This window comes from Typopeltis vanoorti, chromosome 5 (assembly GCF_054136105.1).
Source record: "Typopeltis vanoorti isolate ZY-2024b chromosome 5, IOZ_Tvanoo_1.0, whole genome shotgun sequence".
In the NCBI taxonomy this organism is placed as follows: domain Eukaryota; kingdom Metazoa; phylum Arthropoda; class Arachnida; order Uropygi; family Thelyphonidae; genus Typopeltis; species Typopeltis vanoorti.
In genome coordinates, this window is record NC_143553.1 from 116,838,732 (window position 1) to 116,860,306 (window position 21,575).

Here is a 21,575-nt window from a genome sequence, read left to right on the forward strand (position 1 = left end):
CTTTATACTTCCTTGCTGATTGATCACTAACATTTGCAAGACAGATGCTATTTCTTTCTGTTTTGAGAACAGAGGATACGCCGCATATTGTTGTAATCGGCTTGCAGGCAATATTTATGATCGGTCATAAAGAGCGGTTTTCTCTTTCCCGATTGTTGAAAGATTGCGATGTGTGAAAATTTACGATAATTCATGAATATTCCATGTTTAAAAATATGCCGCTTTGTCACTGACATTTGCTACACAGATGCCATTTCCTTCAGTTTTGAGAACAGAGGATACGCCGTCCATTGTTATAATCTGCTTGCAGACTATTTTTATGACCGGTCATAAACAGCGGTATTCCCTTTCCCAAATGTTCAAAGGTTTCGATGTGCAAAAATTAACGATACAGAGATGTTATTAGGCATTCTGGGTCTGAACTTTTCGAAATATTCACGAATATTATTCTCCTCAGAATATTTCCACTATAAAATATTTATATATGAAAATGCTTAGAAAACTAAAATGAAAAATTCCAGGAGAACTTCTCGCGGAACATTTATTCACCTAACGCGGAATACTAGTGTTCCGCGGAAAACAGTTTGGGAACACCAGCTCTAAGTGAAGAGATTGAACTAATGCTGTTCCATTTTTCTAGCACCTGCTTAAATTGGTTGTGCAGCTGTGTCCATCCAGTTCAATGTGTTAAATATCTTGGTGTTGCCAAAGTGTACATCTAATATGTTTCTCCTTCACTTGACCAAGTACATTCGCTCAGAGAATCATTTTTAGGCTTCCAATTGCCTGATAGTCTGTGTGCTTCCTCTGTTCCTGTCATTTCTTCTTCATTTCGGACTATTACAGTGACATCATTGTCATATGCTGATATTATTTTTGATAAGGCTCTATTATGCTAGTTTGTTTGGAGATGATGGTGTCGTGTTCTCATTTCAAGAAGGGTTCTATGTCCTGTGTGTGTATAATTTTCCAGAGAGGACATCCTTCCTTGATTCCTCTTGAGTATGACAAAGTGCGAGTGAGTCTGTTGTTGATTTTTGACCAGAAGAGTGCATCTCTGTATAGCAATTGCACTATTTCAATGATCAGAGGATCAAAGCCGAATGTCCTTAGGACTTCATAAAGGTACTCGTGATCTGCTCTGTCGAAAGCGTTCTCCCGATCAAGCCTGATGAGTGCTAGGTTTTCATGTCGGATGTTTGCGATGTGGATGAGATCTCATATTAAATGGACATTATCAAGTATTGATCTTCCTGGAACAGAATAAGTTTGATGTTAGCCAATAACTTTAGGCAGTGTTGGCTTTATTCGGTTTGCTATAACCTTGGAAATGATTTTTAATCAGTATTAATTAGTGAGATTGGACGCCAGTTTCGGATATTCGTGTGGTCTCCTTTCTTTGGTATCAGTAGTGCTGCTGAGGTCGTGACAGATTGTGGGAGCCCATTGAGGTAGGCTTGCACTGTTTTGAGAAGTGTTCCTAGTTGATTACAGAAGACGTGGAAGAACTCTGACGTGAGACCATCAAGGCGGGGGATTTGTACTTTGGCAAGGATATGCATGTATTTTTCAGTTCATATAGCGTGATTTTATTTTCTAAGTGGTTCCGATCTGTTGTAGGGATTTTTTTGTTTCATCAATTGTTCGTGAATGGATGTTCCTGTAGAGCTATATGCATTCTTGTAGTACTGTAGAATTTCAGAAGTGATTTTACTTGTATCTTCTCTGATGCTCCCATCTTGAAGTCGGATAGCAGAGATGGAGTTTTCTGCTTGGGATATTTAATCGAAAGAGAAAAATATTTTGTGCAGGCATCTGAAAGATTTATTTGTGTATGCAGCGATCTAAGTAGGGCATCTTTTGTATATCATTCTGAGTGTCTTTGCATGGTTTGGAGGTTTTGAATGATATTCATGGCTTTCCTCTGGGAGATACTTCAGTTCTGAAAGTTGACGGATTCTAAAGTTCCTCCTTTGGTTTTTTGGTGACCATAGATCTGCGTAAAGGATTTTGTTTGTGATTTTAGGTGGGGACAGAATGTTTCCATTGGTTCTGTATCCTCTTTCAAAGAGTGAAGTTAGTTATTAAAGCCTGAGTGTTTATATAATATGGATCTTTGAGGAGGGTATTGTTGAAAATCCAATAGACACTTCCTGATTTTGGATGCTTCCAAAGAATGTGAAAGTTGCAGCTTGACGAAGCAATGATCTGAGATGTAGGAAGGAATATGTGAGATTTTTCTAATTAGAGTAATAGTGTGTTTGGAAATGTAGTATCTGTCCAGTCGTACTTGGTAGAGTGGCGTATTAGTCGCTGTGATTACTGACCTCCATGAGTAGGATTTCGTATCTGGATGCTGATGCTGAAAGACGTCAATGAGTTCATTATCGTTTACTAGTGTTTGAAGTTTGTTTATTAACTGGCTACGATGCTCGGCACATTGAATGCTGTCTTTTTCTTGGTCAAGAGTGCAAATTTTTCAGTTGTTATATGTTTTTGGTCAATACTAGAAATATGGTTTTGAATAACATCCAAGATCTGCGATGCCAGAGCATCCTGCTGTGGTATTAAGATGTTGAACAAATGCATGGAATTATGGTTGGGTGCTTTTATGTGAGCATACAGGCATAACCTGGTATATCAGCAATCACTTTCCGTTTGTAGGGAGATTGATGATGAACACCTAAGCTAACTTCTGCTCCGTGATGTTGTTGGATTGCAGATGTAGGTCATAAGACCACTCTTCCCATCTTCTGGATAAATTGGATCAGGAGTTGATATTTGTTTCTTGCAGAAGTATAAGGTCTATATGATATTTTTGTACCTTGTCAAGGACTTTTCTTTTGAGTACAACTGAGGCACATCCTCTTGCATTGAGAGAAAAAAGGCTCAACGATATTATGTTTATGAAAGTTTGATTGTAAATTTAATCTAATATTGGCCCTGGTATTGCGCTTGTATCCCACTAATTAATTAACACATTCGCTTACTCCTTTTAACCTCTGTTCTGCTGTTTTTACATTTCAGGTTTCAGTGTACGTCCTGAAATTGAGATATTAGTTCCGGGATTCTTGTGGTATATTTAACGGCTATAGTTAATTTGTGAGTGGAGCTGCGCACTTTCTGTATGAAAGATGATGGCAGCTGCATGGTTAGAAGACCCTCAGTGTGGGGAAGTTCCCCGTCAGTTTCTTCATCGTCTGGGAACTCTCTTTCTCTTTGGCTAGCTGCAGGTGATGAAAGGCCATTTTGAGTAGTTTTTTCAATCGAATGAAGTTTTAAATTAGTGCGAGGCTAGGCTGGTGATTCCGGTTGCTGTGTCCGGGGATTACTTTTAATTAGTTCACTGTGTCATCTATCTTGGGAGGATCCGTGTTTTGGCGCTGTTTGTTAAGAGTTGCGTGCTGTGAGACTTCGTTATCAGAGCCTTGGATCTCATTACTTGACAGGCGTTCAAGAGCGACGTGAACCTTGTTTTTTTCCAGTTCGGGATTTTCTTGGCTCTGAAATTCGTGATGGGAGCGAAGGGTTGGTTTACTTTTTCCTTTACTTTGATTTTTTTCATGTACAATGTTGTTCTGTTCAAATGGTTTGCTATTCTGGCCTGAGATGTTTATTGATTTATCGTTAGTAATATAGGGACATTGTTTCCTAATGTGACCCTTTTCATGACAGAAGCACTGTGATGAGAAAGATAAGTAGAAAGTGTATGTGATTCCATTTATGTCCGTGTTGATTAATTTTGGCAGGTTATGTAGTGCGTCGTTGTTTGTAAAGTGCATTAATGCCTGTCTTCAGAAGCTTGACTTGGGCAAATTCGGGCTTCTTCGTGGCTGCTGACAATATGCGTATTTTTCCTGTGAAAGAACGGTATCTTGATAACATGGATCTGATGAGTTGATGGGGAATTTTAGGGGGAACGCTGGATACCGTTACTTTTGTCGAGGCCAATGCTATTAGGGTTGCTTCGAAGTGATAATATCCGATATCGATGCCTTTTTGCAGTACCGTTTATGCCCGTGAGATGTGGCGGAAATACACCTGCACATTGGCAGAAACGCGACAAGCGTCAGTAATATTTTTTGCCGGTACAAATTTGGCGATCTCCGTCAGATACTCTTCTAATGGGATGTTTTCTTTGGTTGAGAAAATAACAATTCCATTTTCTCGGGAAATGACGTTGGTAAGAGTGATAGTTTATTTTGTGTTAATTGGTGTACTGCTGGCTGAAGTGGCATTCGTATGTGAAATCAGTGTTTGGGGGGATGATTGGATATTTCCGTTTGATACAACATTATCATAAGATTTGGATTTTGCTGACCTGTTTTCTGTGTCCACAGTTCTACTGAACTTTGCTCCTCCTTCCGGGTCCGAAGTCATGGGGGGGGGGGTCATAGCTTTGCTGAGTCAGTGGTAGTACAGGAATGTGCGGTTGCCATGGCACGTAATCCTTCGCCGCAATTGCTGCAGGTGAGGAGTCCAGCTAATGCAGGTGGCGAAGAAGGAATTATGGAGTCGAAATTGAAGATATTAGGACCTCATGTAGCAGGAGAAGAACACTGTCATAAATCGCTTATCAATACACTTACGCGTATATATTTGGATAAATCTATATGAAAAACGAAGTCCTTCCTTTCAGATAAACGGATAAAAGTTGGAAGTAGTCAGGAGCGGTATGAACGCACTTGCATCACCTTGGCCACTTCGGAGGTTATAGATAGATACTTTTTTTTAATATTAAACTTGATAAAGTATACATTGGAAGATAGCAACAAAATAGGACTATTTACATATTATAAGAATATATACTACAAAGGGAAAAAGAGGATTTTCCTTTTAGATATACAGTAGAAATGAGGGAAAAGATACATTAATGGTAGACAGGATTTGTGTTTTCAGTAAGACTCGATATTACAATTCAGTATCACTTTTAGTTATTCTTCAACTGAAGTGTATCGTCGTCGGCAATCCAGAACAGAGTACCAGTTAGATTCTACTCCTCTATGAATTTTGCTACAGTTTTTGTTTCTTTGTAATAATGAAATTCCAGTGAAAGCATGCTTTGCAGTTTCCGACATAGGCTACATATGATGGTTTGTTCCGATTCAGTGATGGATGGATGCGTTAGGTAGAAACTGAAAATGATGGCTTTGGTGCAGATGAAGAGGAAATTGCATATGCTATGTTTGTTCTCTTCTCTATGGACTAAATTCCAGTAGTCTTCTTGGCTGTGTGCGTAGCTACAAGTGCTAGATGGTGTATTCAGGGAGTACAACATCTAGCAATGGTGAAATGTTATGTCATAGTCTCCACTGTGTCGGAATATGGTTAAGCAAACCTCGATTTATATGGACGTTCCCACTGAAAAATGAGTGGCATGTGCAGCTTTGTAAATGAGAGGGTTAAGGACATATATACGAAGGGCGAAGTGGGAGGCACTGATATGAGGAAGTGGTATATTTTCTTATAGTTGGAGGGAAGAATTGGAAGTGAGGCTTCGGATGATGCAAGATGAAAGGTAGGCTCTCTGCAGTCTCCAGAAGGAATACGGATTCCCTGAGGTGTAGCGATATCGTGTTGAAATTTAAACAAGTGTTTAAATCTGCACAACCGATTTAAACACTTGTTTAAATCGGTTGTTCAGCTGTGTCAAGTTCAGTGGATTATATATTTTGGTGTTTGCCAAGGTGTACACGAAAGTATGTTTATCCTTCATTTGACCAGGTACATTCAATCAGAGAATCAGTTCTGGCCTTCCATCTGCCTGACCACGAACCAGTTGTTTTTGCAGAGTTTCGTTTGGCTCCTGAGGCTTGTGCTTATAGATTCTGTGCTTCATTGTTTACTGTCATTTCTTCGTCATTACTGATTATTACTGTGACGTCATCAGTATATGGTGATAAGCCTATCTTTTAATGTGGTACTGTTATGCTGGTTCGTTTGAGGATCAATCATGCTGTCATGCACTCTTTTTAAGCTAGATAGATATAGAGAAAGTAGTGCTCTGCTTGTTATATGGATCTAGTTTCATTATTGAGCAAAGCAGACAGACACCACTCCATTAATCCGAGGACTTCAAGTAAAGATTAACATTATGGTTCTTGCTTATGATCATGAAACGCAACATACAGATTCTAAACGTGTATGAGAAATTATTGCATTTTTGGCAATTTTATTGAAAATAATTTTGCACAAATGCCACTCCTGAATATACGATAAAATCTTTTAAGCATCTTATCCATGCTTTAACTGCATAATGTGACCTATTTCCTATTAAGTATATACTCTGATTGAATTTGAACACTAGATATATATATAGAACACTAGATATATATATATATATATATATATATAAGGCGTGTTAACAAAAAAAGAACTTTTGCTATAAAGACGTTATTGCTGATTTAACAACATTTTAAGCACTCCCCCCACCTCAAAGTAGTCTCCTCTACTGGCGAGACACCGTTCTCAACGTTTCTTCCATTGTTTGAGTGCTCCTGTAATGCACTTGTTGTGATGGCACGCAGTTCTAGTTTTGCATTTTCCTGAATCTCCTCTATGGTTTGGAAACGACGTTCTTTCAAAGTGGTTTTAAGTTTGGGAAACATTCAAAAGTCTGCTGGGGCTATATCCGAAGGGCATTTGCATTGGCATGCAGTGACGGATCGTCAGTCAGCAAACGTGTCATGAATTTTGTAATGAGGTGACGGAGTTGAAGGTTTTCAGTGACAGTTTGATGACAACATCCTATGCTAATGGCCTCTTAGTCAGCAACTTCTCGGTCAGTTAAACGACGATTTTCACGAATCACAGCACGAACTCTCTTGATATGGTCGCTGTCTGTTGATGAGGATGGTCGCCCAGGCATGAGATCTTCACTGACAAAGTTTTGCCCTTTTTAAAAAGCTTAAACTGCTCATAGCACTGCGTTTATCTCATATAGTTCTCCCGTACGTTTGGGTAAATAGAAATGTCTCTATAAATTTTTTACAAAGTTTACAGCAAAATTTTCCATACACACGTTGTTCTTCTCTCTCTTTCATTGTCACTAATTCGACGAACAGCTTGTGCACGTGCTCACTTCAGTGGATAACTCGACGACTAATACTCATAGCATAACACGGCTGATGGCACTTTTTTGTTATAACTTGCCAGTAGGTGCGTTCAATGGTGGACGCAATGCGTTCTCTGTGCCGGTTGGCGCGCCATTTGAAAAGTTCGGTCTTTTCTTGAACACCCCTCTTTTGTGTGTGTGTATATATATATATATATATATATATATATATATATATATATATATATATATATATATAATACTAGCGGAATAGACTCAGGCAGATACCAACATTGAATTCTGGAGGGATCCCTTCTAAAATAGGAATTAAGCAGAGTAGGGAGAAATTATTTAAAACAGAGTTATTTGAGAAAATTATTAATATAAGAAATATATATTGCAGATGCCAAAATTTCAGGTAAGTAGGTAAAGTGAAGGTAAAGATTGAGACAGGTGGTCAAAAAGTATAGTGATTCTGAATATTGTACAGCAAACTACACACTAGGCTTAATCATCATGAACTGTCCGTACGATGAACTAGACTTTAAGCAGCTGCTTGCAATTTTCCGACATGTAGGAAACCTGCTACATACAAAATGGCCAGGCAAAGTAGAGATCCATCAAATCGCGGAAGTCGAATCTGAGGACTATCAACCTTCAGAACCTCTCCCCACCACTTCTCAAGATGACAGAGACAACCACCCAGCCACAGATACCCAGACCCCGGAAGAACCAGACGACTACCAAACAGTGAGCAGAAAAAAGCGACGAAAAGAGACACCACCCGAAGAACCGGAACACCAGCCAATGGACACAGCGGCACAAATCAAAGAACGAGTCCCGCCGGTAATCTTAAGAGACAAAAAACAGTGGTCGACAATCTCGGAGGCCATGAGAAACTTCGAGATTAAATTCAAAACAGCCATACACTCCGACGACGGAGTCCGTATCCAGCCCGAAGGGACATCAGACTACCGTCTACTAACAAAGTTACTGGACGAGCTAAAGACCTCATACCACACTTTCGAACTGAAAAGCGAAAAAAACCTAAAAGTTGTCATCAGAGGACTGGTAGAAGAAATCACGTCCGAAGAAATAGCCATCGACCTTAGATCTCAAGGACTAAAGCCTATAAAAATATCAAGAATGTACCGGGCAGACAAACGTCCCATGCCACTGGTTCTCGTGGAAATTAGTAAGGAGCAAAGAGAGATTTAAGATCTCAAAACAGTTTGCAATCGCAGGATTAAAACAGAACGACTCAGAAAGAAAGCAACAGCAGGACAATGCCATCGCTGCCAGAGATATGGGCACGCACAGAAACTGTGCATAGCGGAGTACAAATGTGTGAAATGCGGGGAGAGTCACCCTACTCACACATGCTCCAAACCACGCACAACTCCAGCCGCATGCGCAAACTGCGGCGGCCCACACCCAGCCAACTATAGAGGCTGCACTCTCCACCCAGATAACCTGGCAAGAAACAGAAAAGCAGGCACTCCACCAGCTCAAAAACGTGCAACACCCCTTGAAGAAGGAATCCATCAGCGAACATCACACAGCTCATATGCTGCAGCAGTCACCTCAAACGCTAAATCAGAGTGATACAAACAAGTTCTTAAAAAACACTCAAGTCATCTTCACAATGATAAGCAATGAGTAATACACCTGGTTCGAACAACTTCATACAGATCGCATTTTGGAATGCCAACGGCCTAAACACCAAACTCCTGGAACTACAAGAATTTACAGCAAGACATAGAATAGACATCCTCTTAATCAACGAGACGCACCGTCGGCACTGTGACAACCCCAAACTAAGGAACCATGCACTACTTAGGAATGACAGACTCAATGCCAGAGGAGGTGGAACGGCTATCTTTGTCAAAAATGACAAGATACAACGAGATCAAGAAGACAACGACTACAAACCTGGAAGAAACTGGAATTGAAATACACACCAACAATGCAGGTAACCTAAAGCTATATTCAGTCTACAACCCTCCAGGCAAGCCACTACTAGCCACGGATCTCTCCCAGCTCCTCGACATAAACGAAGCAATAATTGTGGGGGGAACCTAAACGCAAAACATCCCACATGGAACAGTAGGAACTCCAACAACGGGAAGAGCCTACACACGTTCGCTATGACAAGAAACATCATCATAGCAGGTCCCGCCGAACCAACACACTACGGACCGATGGGAAGACCAGATGTGCTGGATATAGCCATTTTTAGGAACACCTCGCACCAATTCCAGTTACAGGTAGTCAATGATCTTAGCTCCGACCACAATCCCGTACTACTAAGCCTAGGCGGGGAAACAGAAAGCATCCCCATACAGTCCTCCACAAATTTCAAAAAGCTGAACGCTACTCTCCGCAACCTCACAGGACCCATTCCAACCATCTCCTCACCTAAAGAAATAGATACAGCGCTCAGAAAGCTGGAAAGCACAATCCAAGCTGGCCTAGCAGCAGCTGCCACAACAGCTCAAGCCAACCTGCTCCCAAAAATTCTAAAGCTCATCTCATCTGCAGCAAAAACAGGATCAGACGCCCTTACCATACAACATTGTCCTCCCAGGATAGACAAGAGCTAAACAGGGCACTAGTCCGATATGCGATCAAAGATCACAAGAACCAATTGTGGGAGAAGAAGCTAAGCTCCTTAAACACCGAAGACAACTCATTGTGGAAAATGACTAAAGCCCTTCGCAGCGACCGCCCCAACATTCAGTCAATCCAGGAAGAAAGGGGCATAGCCTACCGAGACGACGAGAAAGAAGAAGCCTTCACGGACGCCCTGGAACTGCAATTCAGCCCAAACTATGCACATGCGGGCTTGCACTTCATTGAAAAAATACACAGGCATTCCACTGTGCACTCGATCAAACCAGCAGCCAAGAAAACACAAGCTATGCTACACCAAAGGAAGTACAGCAAATCATAAAGAGCCTCAACAACAGAAAGGCCCCAGGTCCTGACAAGATTTCAAACCAAACCATAAAAGCACTCCCCCATAAAACAATTATGCATCTAGTGGCTATCATCAATGCGATGCTAAGACTCAACTACTTCCCAACTCGCTGGAAGCAGGCAGATGTAATCCTCATCCACAAAATAGGAAAAGCACCTCAATTCCCCCAGAACTACAGACCTGTCAGCCGCCTATCAAATCTGGGAAAAATCGCGGAAAAGATAATTCTGAATCGCCTACAAAACGAAACGGACAAGATCGACCTAATCCCAAAAGAACAATTTGGATTTCGCAAAGGCCACTGCACAACCCAACAGGTCCACAGACTTATAGAATTCATAACTACTGGATACAACTGGAAACAACACACAGTTGCAATCTGGATGTGGCGAAAGCCTTTGACAAAGTATGGCACAAAGGCCTCATCCACAAACTAATAGCTGCAAAATACCCACTAAACCTCGCCAAAATCATAGAATCCTATCTGAAAGACCGAAATTTTCAAGTCAAGCTACGTGGCCTCAGATCCTCCATGAGAAGCATCACAGCAAGTATCCCGCAAGGCCCCTCCTATCGCCGCTACTCTTAAACATTTTCATCTCAGACATACCAAACACAGCATCGACCACCATGGCTTTCTATGCTGATGACATGGCAATACTGACCAGATCACTCAGGCCACACAACGACTACAAGACGCAGCAACAAATCTTGAAGAATGGTTTCAGAAATGGAGGATAGATGTCTACGCCGACAAAAGCACGGCCATACTCGTTACAAGAAGGAAAGCGATGTTCAACACTGATATCCCATGGCAAAAAGAAGTAAAATACCTGGGAATCTTACTGGATAACCGACTCAGCTTCAACCCCCACATCTCACATGCCTGCAACAAAGCCAACTCAGCAATAGCTCAACTCTTCCCGCTACTCAACCGAAGAATCAAAATCAGTACAGAAAACAAACTAACAATATACAAAACAATCATCAGACCCATACTAACGTACGAATCGCCGGCATGGAGCCACACCTCCCCCCCCCCCCCCAGCAACATCAAAAGACTACAGGTACTACAAACTAAATGCCTCCGAATGATCTTCGACGCCCCGTGGTTTGTTAGGAATGCTCTCCTCCACCAAGACGGAAACATGCCAGACATACCTTCGTAACTCAACCAGACTGCTGCCAAGTACTTCGCCCAGGCATCACTCCATCCCAACCAACTCATTTGTGATGCATCAAATTATGATGAAAACGACAGATGGAGACACAAACGCCCGAAGGCAGGTCTGATCATCGCTTCAAACGATTCTACACAGCCTTAACTCGGGCGAGCCAGCCGCTCAAAAATTTCTCATTATCAATAATCACAATCTAGCGATGAAGGGATAAAAATCCAAGGGATTGACGTCCATCTCGCCATTAAAGTTAACAGTTAACATATATGTATATATATAATATGAAATATAAAAAATTAAAAATATAAAGATTGTTAAAGTGCAAAATTATATCAAAAATTAAATATACTAACTGCTAATATTTCATATGAATACTGAAGAGAAGAAGAAATTACGATGAATTTTGAAGAACAAAGAATATGAGCAAATTGCGCTGGCACTTTTGCTACTTCAGATCCAGTTCGTTTTTCTCATTATAAAAATACAAATGATGAGACACCTTATTAACATAATCCATAAATCTTATTGTCTAAGAGTATCCTGAAATAAATTTAAAAGACTGAGTTTTAAATTTTGACGTTTGATTAATTTTATACAGCTGGGAACTCGGCTTGAATGTCTATAAGAAATCATATATTTTTAGCATATTTAAGAAATTTAAAAAATTTCTCTATGCTGATTAAATATGCTTTAAGAAGCATATTTAATCAGCATAGAGAATAAATATGCGGATCTCTGCGTGTTATATCTCAAAAACAAACAAATTTGTAACTGTTACTTCCTGTTGCGTAAGTGATTATGAAAATACATATGTAGAATTAATTAAAGCACCTGTAGATGGCGCCACATTAGAAACCGTTATTAACTGATATCAGGGTATTCCCATTTGTGATATTAAGATGTACAATTCAAATTATGCATTTTTATATATCAAGGTTCTTTCATTCCGTCATGAAAATGACAAGTTTTAATATTTTTATGCCATTCTCAAAAAAAAATTGTCAAATACCGTTTTAAAAATCGATTTGGTTAATTCAAAACAAGAATATGTCATTTCTGAAATGACTTACAACCTTGTTTAAAAACCTTCATATCAGTAATGCAAATTATAATAAATAGTATTAACGTTATTTTCTAATTCTATTCGTACAGCTTGTATAGCTCATCGGAAGTGAATTATGAATTTTCTACTATAATATGCAACCTTTGCATAATTTTCAAATATTGCAATGTGTGAGCATAAATAATGAGAGATTCAAATCTTTCAGCCGAATACCAACGACAAAAAGTCAGACATACACAATCGATAATTCGAAAGAATCAATTAATAGCAATCGGTCATCTGGTTAGACTTCCAAGCAATCGCATTTTTTACTTTATCTTTTTTTTTTATTTTATGAAACAGCTCTTTTCATTGTATTCGATAGGATATTAGTTATGCTTCTGTTTTATTCACAACCAAAATGAACAGAAATAAACTATAATTTACTTGACCAATTTTTTATTAAAATTACAGAAAACATCCTGAAAAAGTTTCACTTTTTTCTGGACAGCTTGATTAATAACCACGAAAACCTGACCCATCAGAGTTCTAGCAGAATTCTTATCCTTAAAGATCTAATTCTTGTTTTTAAAAGGATTACTCGTAGTCAATAGAATCTATCGACCATAATATGTGGCCCAAACTGCCATATGTTTCTATATGTAATTATAATGTACAGAAAGTATCATGTTGAGAAAGTAAATGAATTTATAAAAAAAGATATATGCCCTCGTATGTCATAAAAGTAAAATAGGATTTTGTTATTCTGTGAGAAGCAAAATATAAAGGTAGGCTACAAAATGAAAAAGTTACGGATAATATTGACCAGTTCTTGCGGCTTTTCTTTAAGCAAAACAACAAGAAGATAAATATTTGTGCGTGAATAAAACTGGGACAGAATTGAAGGTGAAGAAGCATACAAAGTTACACAAATATAGAGAAAGAGGGAAAGAGCAAGAAATACGATAAATTCCCATATAAACAAACCTTAAGCGCTTTAAATTAAACCTTACTCTGTAAACCATACTCTGAAAGGTTGAATCTAGGGCAATATCTTAAAAAGTCTGGCCGAGAGTAGACCGCAACTTAGGGAGATACTCGCTCGTCAATTGTTCAGAGAGTCGAGCGAACATTTGCTCGAATTTCGCAGCGTAGGTAAAGGGTAGTGTGTGTGCGTGTGTATGAGTGGCATGGTGCAGAAATGTTTCCACTCACCCTGTATCTCCAGCAGCATGAGCAGGAACAATAATACTACCAACACAGCCTGCATTGCGGTCGATCTATCTATCATATCTCTACCCTGAGTTACTCCAACACAGGTGAGATTCTCTGAAGTCACTCAGTCGTTCTCGTTTTTCCCTGCGAACAATTACGCTTGTCCGTTATCCACAGAGCACACCCATGAGCTCACTAACCGTGCTATCCACATCACGGCCACTGAAGAGAACCTGTCTCATAGGAACGATGCGCAATTCTCGCTGCGCATGGTTGGGAAGAGTCCATTATGTCACAAAAATCAGATAAAAGGAACTAACTACTCGTACGTCATTGCCTGAAGTAACTACTGTTTCAATAGCGCTTATTTCTCTACGCTTGATATGCGAGAGATAACTGTGAATTTCAGAAAACCACGTGATCCACACAACGGTCATGAGACCAAAGCCTCATCCGTTGCCTTCAGATACGTGACCTTGCAGCAAGCAGATAGGAAATATTATAAATGCTAGTGTGTGTGTGTATACAGTATATATAGTACATGCTTTGTGTGTGTATACAGTATATATAGTACATGCTTTGTGTGTGTGTGTGTGTTTATACAGTATATATAGTACATGCTTTGTGTGTCTGTGTGTAGTACTTTCAATCTTCAGTACATTAAAAAGAGATTAACCCAAAATACTAATAATTACTCTCATGTTTCTTTAACTCTTTCAAAACCACAATCCTTACTCTCTGCCTTTTAATTTATAACTATTACGATTTACGCCAAATTGCCTTAGGTAAATAACGTAGACATTAGCTTTGTTATTCTACACAATCCCTATCAGATTACGCTATCAAAAGGGCTATCGATAACTAAAGTGGCCACGTTGGCTCCTATTTGCTTAGTGACCTTACAATGCTGATTTGGGAGGTGAAAACGTGAGGAATATTCTGAAGGGGTATTTGTTGAACTACAAGAGCGGTCATAATGCAAGCTTAGACAGAAGCTTAAGGGTATAGCATGGGGTAAGCAGTGGAGGATAAGAATGTTATTTTTACGTGGAAGATAGGTAAGCGGGATCTAGAGGAAGCAATATTAAATTGTATAATTATGTTAATGAGGGTTAATCAGGTAGGAGTAGATGGATGAATAGTAGTATTAAGTACGAGGTGCAAAAAAAGGGAAAAAAAAGAAATATTTGTGAAGGGTATATAAGGAGAAAGGGGATCCCCAAGCTCAATAATAGTACAAGTGTAAGCCAAGAAAGGTGACCAGCATGGTATGGAAGGCAAAATGAAATAAGAGAAGAAGTAACTAGCTGAGTAGGTCAAAGAGTTTTTGTTTTGCTGTGTGGCAAGTAAGAGGAACAATAACTACGGACGATTAACCTTAACGTGTGCTGATGGTGACGAGGAGGCAGAAGCAGATAAAATTGTTGAGCAACTGAGTGACACAGGTGTATATCATCCAAGTAAGGTTAATGCTACGAAATATGTGACAGAGACTAATGCGGGAAGAGAGGTGGATCAATTGTAGGTCCAGTTGATATTGCAGAATCTCAATGTAAACACAGCTGTGGGATGAGATGGGATATCAGGTCGCATTTTGCTAGATGTGCAAGGGAACTAGCAATGCCTTTTACTGGGTTCTTTAATTTGTCTCAGTTCTACTTGAGTTCCGAGGAATTGGAAAAAGTTTAAATACTTCCTTTGCATAAGGGGGTTCTTAGACTATAGTAGCAAAATATAGACCAATCATTATCTTAAGAGTACTAGAAAAATTAGTAAAAAAAGATAATTCAACAATGGATGGATAAGAATATGAAAGTCTGAAGAGCAACATGACTTTATGAAGGGTCGGTCATCCCTGCATTATTAATTTACTAACTTTTTATAACAGAGTAACAGCAGAGTTGGATAAGGAAAATAGCTACACAATGATTTTGATGGATTTTGCAAAGAAATGTGACAGAATACCAGATGGAACTCTGTTTCGTAAGTAGAACAACCAGTAATGGATATGACAGTTGCTATGTCGATAGAGGGTGGTTGCTATAGATAGATATCAAAAAGTGGTATATGGAGAAGCCGAATCCAGGAAGCAGGTGACAAGTGGTCTGCCGCAAGCTTTAGTACTACGACCACTAGTACATACATACATAATTTAGGAAATAACCTGAAAGGAAATACTCACTTATTGGACGATGATGCAAATTAGGTAGACAAAAATGGAGAGCTTGTAGTAAGATATAAATACACTGTCGGCAAAACATAATAGGTGTCATTTCAATGTGGAGATATGTAATGATAAATTTTGAGATAAATAGATTACAGTTTGTGTATAACATCGATCGAACTGTACTCCAGGAAATGAATAAAGCTAGGGATTTAGGGGTGGTGGTAGACAGAATTTAAGTTTAGAGGGCATACTGCTAAGGTAGCTCATAAGATTAATTGGCTATCGAAAAACACACTATGAAGTAGAGATATGGAAGTTGTTATTCTTCTTTATAAGGCCTTGATACGTTTACATGTGGATTAGTCTGTTCGCTTGCGTTTCTTGTGGATGAGAAAGCAGTGGGAGGATTCAGCGGCGAGCAACCAAGATAGTGAATGGTCTGTAGAATGATTCCAACGATGAGTGATTCGGCGCGATTGGATTGCGGAAGTTGGTTGATTTCGATAGAAATATTCCAGTTAAAGGGTTTTATAGGATTGATGCACTGTAAATGTGTCAGAACTTGTCTAGAGGATGAGAAACAAGAGGTAATTGCTGGAAGTTGAGTAATGGCGTGGATAGTAGACGTATGAGGACTAGAATTTCGCTTGGAGAGTGGTGAATGAATGGAATAGTTTCCCAGAGACAGTGGTGACAAAGCAGAGGTAGTGCTTTGTCTCTCAATGACTTCAAGGAGAAGGTTTTCCATTTGCCACATCACACCTCAGTTCTGTGCTTTTATGTGCATTTGGTTTGGCTCTTGAGACCGCTTGGTATCGTTGGTACGCTGTTTGTATATTATGGAAATTATTTGTGGACTATAACTGTAACATCATCAGCATATGCTATCAGGGTTAAGGTTGGAAAAAGGCTTATTAGGACAGGATACCCTATGCAACCAACATAGAATAGATTTATTCAGAGCAGATTAGATCGGAAAGAAAATCCGTAATTTTTTTCAACGCCAACTTCCAAAGAAATAAATATCATATATCATTTCTATAATAATAATAATAATAATAATAATAATAATAATAATAAAGAGCCAAAATACTTCACTTCGGCGATGCAAATCATACAAATTAAGTGGATATCGAATCCAACATTATTTCAAAGCCGAATATACAGAAACTACAGAGTTTCGTGCCGAATATAGAAACTATAAAAGTTTCGGCGGATCCAAGCTTAAGCAACCTTTCAGGACAGGGGCAACTCGTAGTTGCCCCTGTTCTGAAAGGTTGCTTACGCTTAAGTGACCACTTCCCATAATGCATAGCATCATGCATGGAGCAAGGAGATGTGCTTCGCATTATGGAGAATACTAAGGAAAGTGATCAGAACTTACTTCACTTTTACTATACATAATAATAACACATAATTAAAATAATGATAATTTTAATAATTATTTTTTTAATAATAATAATTTTTTTAAATATTTTTTTCACAAATATTTACACAATTACAATAATCATCTTTACTGACATTCCAACTTGTAAGTTTTAAAAAATTTAGCACTAAGTGCTTCATATGCGATTCGTTTTCTACATTGCATTTCAATTAAAATGTTGATAATAATACCTTTTTGCATCTATATTTACAACACGTGTGCGTCTGATATTGACAATGAAGATTATACAGAATTTTCGAATAATGGACAATAATAATAATAATATGATAATGTCACAGATAAATTACATACATATATTAATATAGTTCGCCCACAGGTTAGAGACCATTCCACACTTCTGCGCATGTCCCAAAAGGAAAATCCATTCCGATAATAGGGTAATCAATCCCTGTTCTTGGATTAGCTTGTTTATTATTACAGGTCTGAAAATTTAGCTTTTCTTTTACGAACATTGTAGTTTTTAAAGTGTAACTATTTTGCTTATATAATAGTTGGAAAAATGTACGTGTAGTATTAACAAAATGAAAAAAAAAAAGGTATAGCATAAAACAAAAATTTAACGAAATTTATTTTTAAGAAAGTTTTCTATAAAATAAAAATAATTATACAGAAAAAAAAACAGAAATTTGTTTCAAATGAACTTAGATGTTCTAAACTTACAGTTGAGAGAACTGAGACGCATTAATGTCCTAAACCGATTAATTATTTATGACTTGTTTTGACTTAACAAACCCATGCAAAAAAAAGGTTGGAAAAAATACCATTATCAAATCCTTTTAATCTTCATAGGCATCTGAATCAGTGTCCGAATCGCCATCACTTTCACTTAAACTGATCATCAAAGGTTCGCATAATTCTTCGATAATTCCGTCTCTGTCCCAATACATATTTTCCAGTGAGGTGACATGAGAGCAATATTTACCCCAATTTTGAACTGTAATACTTTCAATCGCCGATTCTGAAAGCTTAAAAAGTTTCGACATGTCAATATCTCCAGTTACGTTGCGATGGCGAATTAAACTTTTCACTTCTGCCCAAACATACTCAATAGCATTTATATCAAAATGATATGGTAGTAGCTTCAAAGCTAGAAATCCATGCTCTTTGAGAATCGTGTCGAATTTAAATAGTTTAGTTGTGGGCGAGTTTCTTCTAACCAAATTAAGCAATTCAATTTTTCGCATATGTAGGGAATGAGAAATATTATAATTGCAGAGCCAATCCATTAGAACTTGTTTCTTATTAGACCAATTTGGAAGTTTGTTTAAACGAATAGAGTGATATGAAGCGTTATCAAATATAACAACAGCATTTTTAGGAAGATTTGGAATCAGTTTTTCTTCTGCCCACTTTTCGACGATCGTAGAATTCATTTGCCCATGGTAATCTCCAGTAGTTGAATTGGCTTTGTATAGTAAGTTTGAATTCAGTAAAAAACCCATTTCTCTACCAGCACACAAAATTATTATGTGCCGCGAGGCATTTCCGGTTTGTAGCACTCCACATTCTTCTTTAGGCTGCCAACATTTTCCATAAGTTAAATTACTATCAACCCAAGTTTCATCTAGATACACAATCGGTCTTTTCTTCTTCCTGAAACGTCGTATTGCTCTCAAATACTGCGTTCTAGATAAAACAATGTCACTTCGCTCCACCATAAGTTTCCTTTTATGCTGGGACTTTTTAAAACAAAATCCGATTTCATGAAGTATTTTCCTTAAAGTTTCTCTTTTCCAATTAAAATTAATTCTTTTCTTTAAGCACAGGAATCAATTTCGGAACAGTTGGCACTCTTTTCTCGATCACGTAAAATTCGTGAATAGCTCTTCTTATAACGTCTACATCAAAATCATTCAAAGCTACGGTTTCGATGGTTTTCTTTACTCTGGCGCTTTTTTTAGGAGATTTAAATTTTGGCTTACCTTCACTTTTTGATACCCTAAGAATTCTTTTAACAGTCGACCCCGATACGCCGGCATTTGCCCTTGCACGTTTTATGACTTGAGAAAGGGGAACAAGAAGACGGCCTTCTGACGATTCTTTTTCGCAGAATGTCAGCACATTATTCAATATTCTTTTACAAGAGCTACTGAAACGTTTAACAACAGAACTTGTTGACTGTACTGGATCCATCATACAAATTAATAATAAAAAATAATGCAACAAAATCAATATTAAATCAATATTAATCAATCTGTCGCTGTACTACTACTAGTACAGCGACACACAAGAAAGCACGTGATTTCGCATGTTAGCGACCAATCTTTCTCCCCTTCAGCATGAATCGATTATTCTTGGCAAAACGCCAAGCAGAGATCTACAAACGGTGGGCGTACTATAGTAATAACAATAATTTATACATATAAATAATATTTATAATGCATTACACGAATAAATTGTTCATAATACATAAGTGCACATATATAGTATTTTTTAAATAATAATCATTGTTTACCACGTACGTTTTTATGAGGCAAATTAATCCCACCTACTTCAAAGCTTGGGTTAGCTTTTATGAAGAGAGTGGGATTAGCCTTCACTATTTATGTTGTTGTTACGGTTTATGGATGGGATGTAAGCATTGGATGCGTGTGATTTGTGATGTGTATATTAGTGTTAACCACCTTACCTGTCATTATGGATCAAATACGCATCGTCATACGCTTCATATCCATCATATATTTCAACTTCGCATCCGTTATAACCTTGACGTCTATAGACGTCTTGGCTGGTAGCGTATAAACAACACAGTAAGTGATTTATAATATGATCTTTAACGAATATCTAAATATCATAAAAAAATATGCATATTTGTTGTAAGGTTCATCGTTTCCCAAATTGAAGTTGATTGTCGTATTTGAATTTTCTTTTTCTCACTCTGATTGGTGAAATAATACAGAAGCTGAACCCGGTTTAACATGAAAATAAAATACTATAAGACAGCTTTAATAATAATCTAATTGTCTTAAATTAAAAGATCCCAAGAGTTTATACTCTTGGTTCAATCCTTCATCGAATTGTAAGCAAACAAGTTTTCCCCGTTTATATTAGATATTATATAACATGATGCACACGCCTAAACGTGCACATTCCAATAATATATTCGCTGACTATAAACTACATTACCGTTGTACAAAACTACCGTATAAGAATTCCTAGGTATAGGCACATTCCTAATATACTGTATGTACACTCTTACTATAATAGCAATCCCAGTTACGATCAAAGTTACGACCATTAGCAGTGATGCATGCCTGACACCGACGACGCATTGATTGCCGTACATTTTCGAAAATACCTGGAGTTTCCCGGATATTAGCAGTGGCGATGGCGATTTTTGCCACTAGGTCCATGTTAGAGGCAACAGGCGTTTCGTACGCCATGGCTTTAACGGTCCCTCACAGAATGAAATCAATGCTCGATAAATCAGGTGAACGTGGGAGCCATGCGACAGGTACACCACGCCCAATCCATCGAGCCGCAAAGGACCTGTCCAAATGCTGACGCACAGAAATGCCAAAATGGGCTGCAGCACCGTCGTGTTGAAACCACATCTGCCGACGCACAGACATTGGAAAATTGATCAGTAAATGCGGCACAACTTCTTCCTCCAGACAGGTCCGATACTTCCGGGAGTCCAGTCGGAATGGTAACAGGTATGGGCCGACTAAACATTCAGCCACGATACCTGCCTATACATTAATGGCAAAGCGTTGTTGTGCAGCATGTGATCGCACAGCCTGTGAGTTCTCATGGGCCCACATATGAGCATTGTGGTGATTGAGGACCCTCTTCATGGCTAAATGAAGCCTAAAACGTGCAGATTCCAATAATATAATCGCTGAATATAAACTGCAGTACCGCTGTACACATCTAACGTATAAGAATTCTCAGGTATAGGCACGTTCCTAATAGCAATCTATAATAGGCACTATAATAGCAATCCCAGGTATATTGGTAGGCCTCACCGCGAAACTTCTCAAAACCAGAGAAATACAACTTTCCAATTAGAACTATGCAAGATATTATATATTACATGATGCACCTCCTATAAATGCACATCCCTATAATGTAATCTCTGAATATAGACTACAGGAATTCTATTATAGTACCGCTGTACACTATAACAGAATTCCTAGTTTTGTAGCCACATTCCTGATATATGTACACTTCTAACATAATAGCATTCCCAGTTATCATTAGGCGCGTTGTAAGCCTCGCCTCGAAACTTCATGCAAACAATAGAAATACACTTTTCTATTAGAACTATACCAGATATTAAAAGGGAATCCAAATTATTTTCCAATTCGTAAAATAATTTGGGTTCGGAAAGTAATAGAACAAGCATTGCTCTGACACTGCTTTGGAATATTTTGCTCGTGGTACGACGGTTTCAACTGAGCAGTGATGTGCCACCTGTATTATTTCTACGAGACCTCAAATTAGGGTTTCCGTTGGTATTTGATAACAGCCGTGACATATGAAAGTAAAT

The 21,575-nt window shown here is 38.4% G+C and overlaps 1 protein-coding gene across 2 annotated transcripts in view; it reads right to left on the bottom strand.

Moving 5' to 3' along the window:
- Positions 1 to 13,675, bottom strand: part of LOC150106744 (neural cell adhesion molecule 1-like) — a 199,101-nt gene extending 185,426 nt beyond the window's left edge. For both annotated transcript variants that reach the window (XM_090392680.1, XM_090392679.1), the window contains exon 1: positions 13,470 to 13,675. In XM_090392680.1, coding sequence (XP_090248806.1) covers positions 13,470 to 13,545 — 76 coding nt within the window. In that variant the 5' untranslated portion in view covers positions 13,546 to 13,675. The remainder of the gene's footprint in view (positions 1 to 13,469) is intronic.
- Positions 13,676 to 21,575: the final 7,900 nt, after the last annotated feature.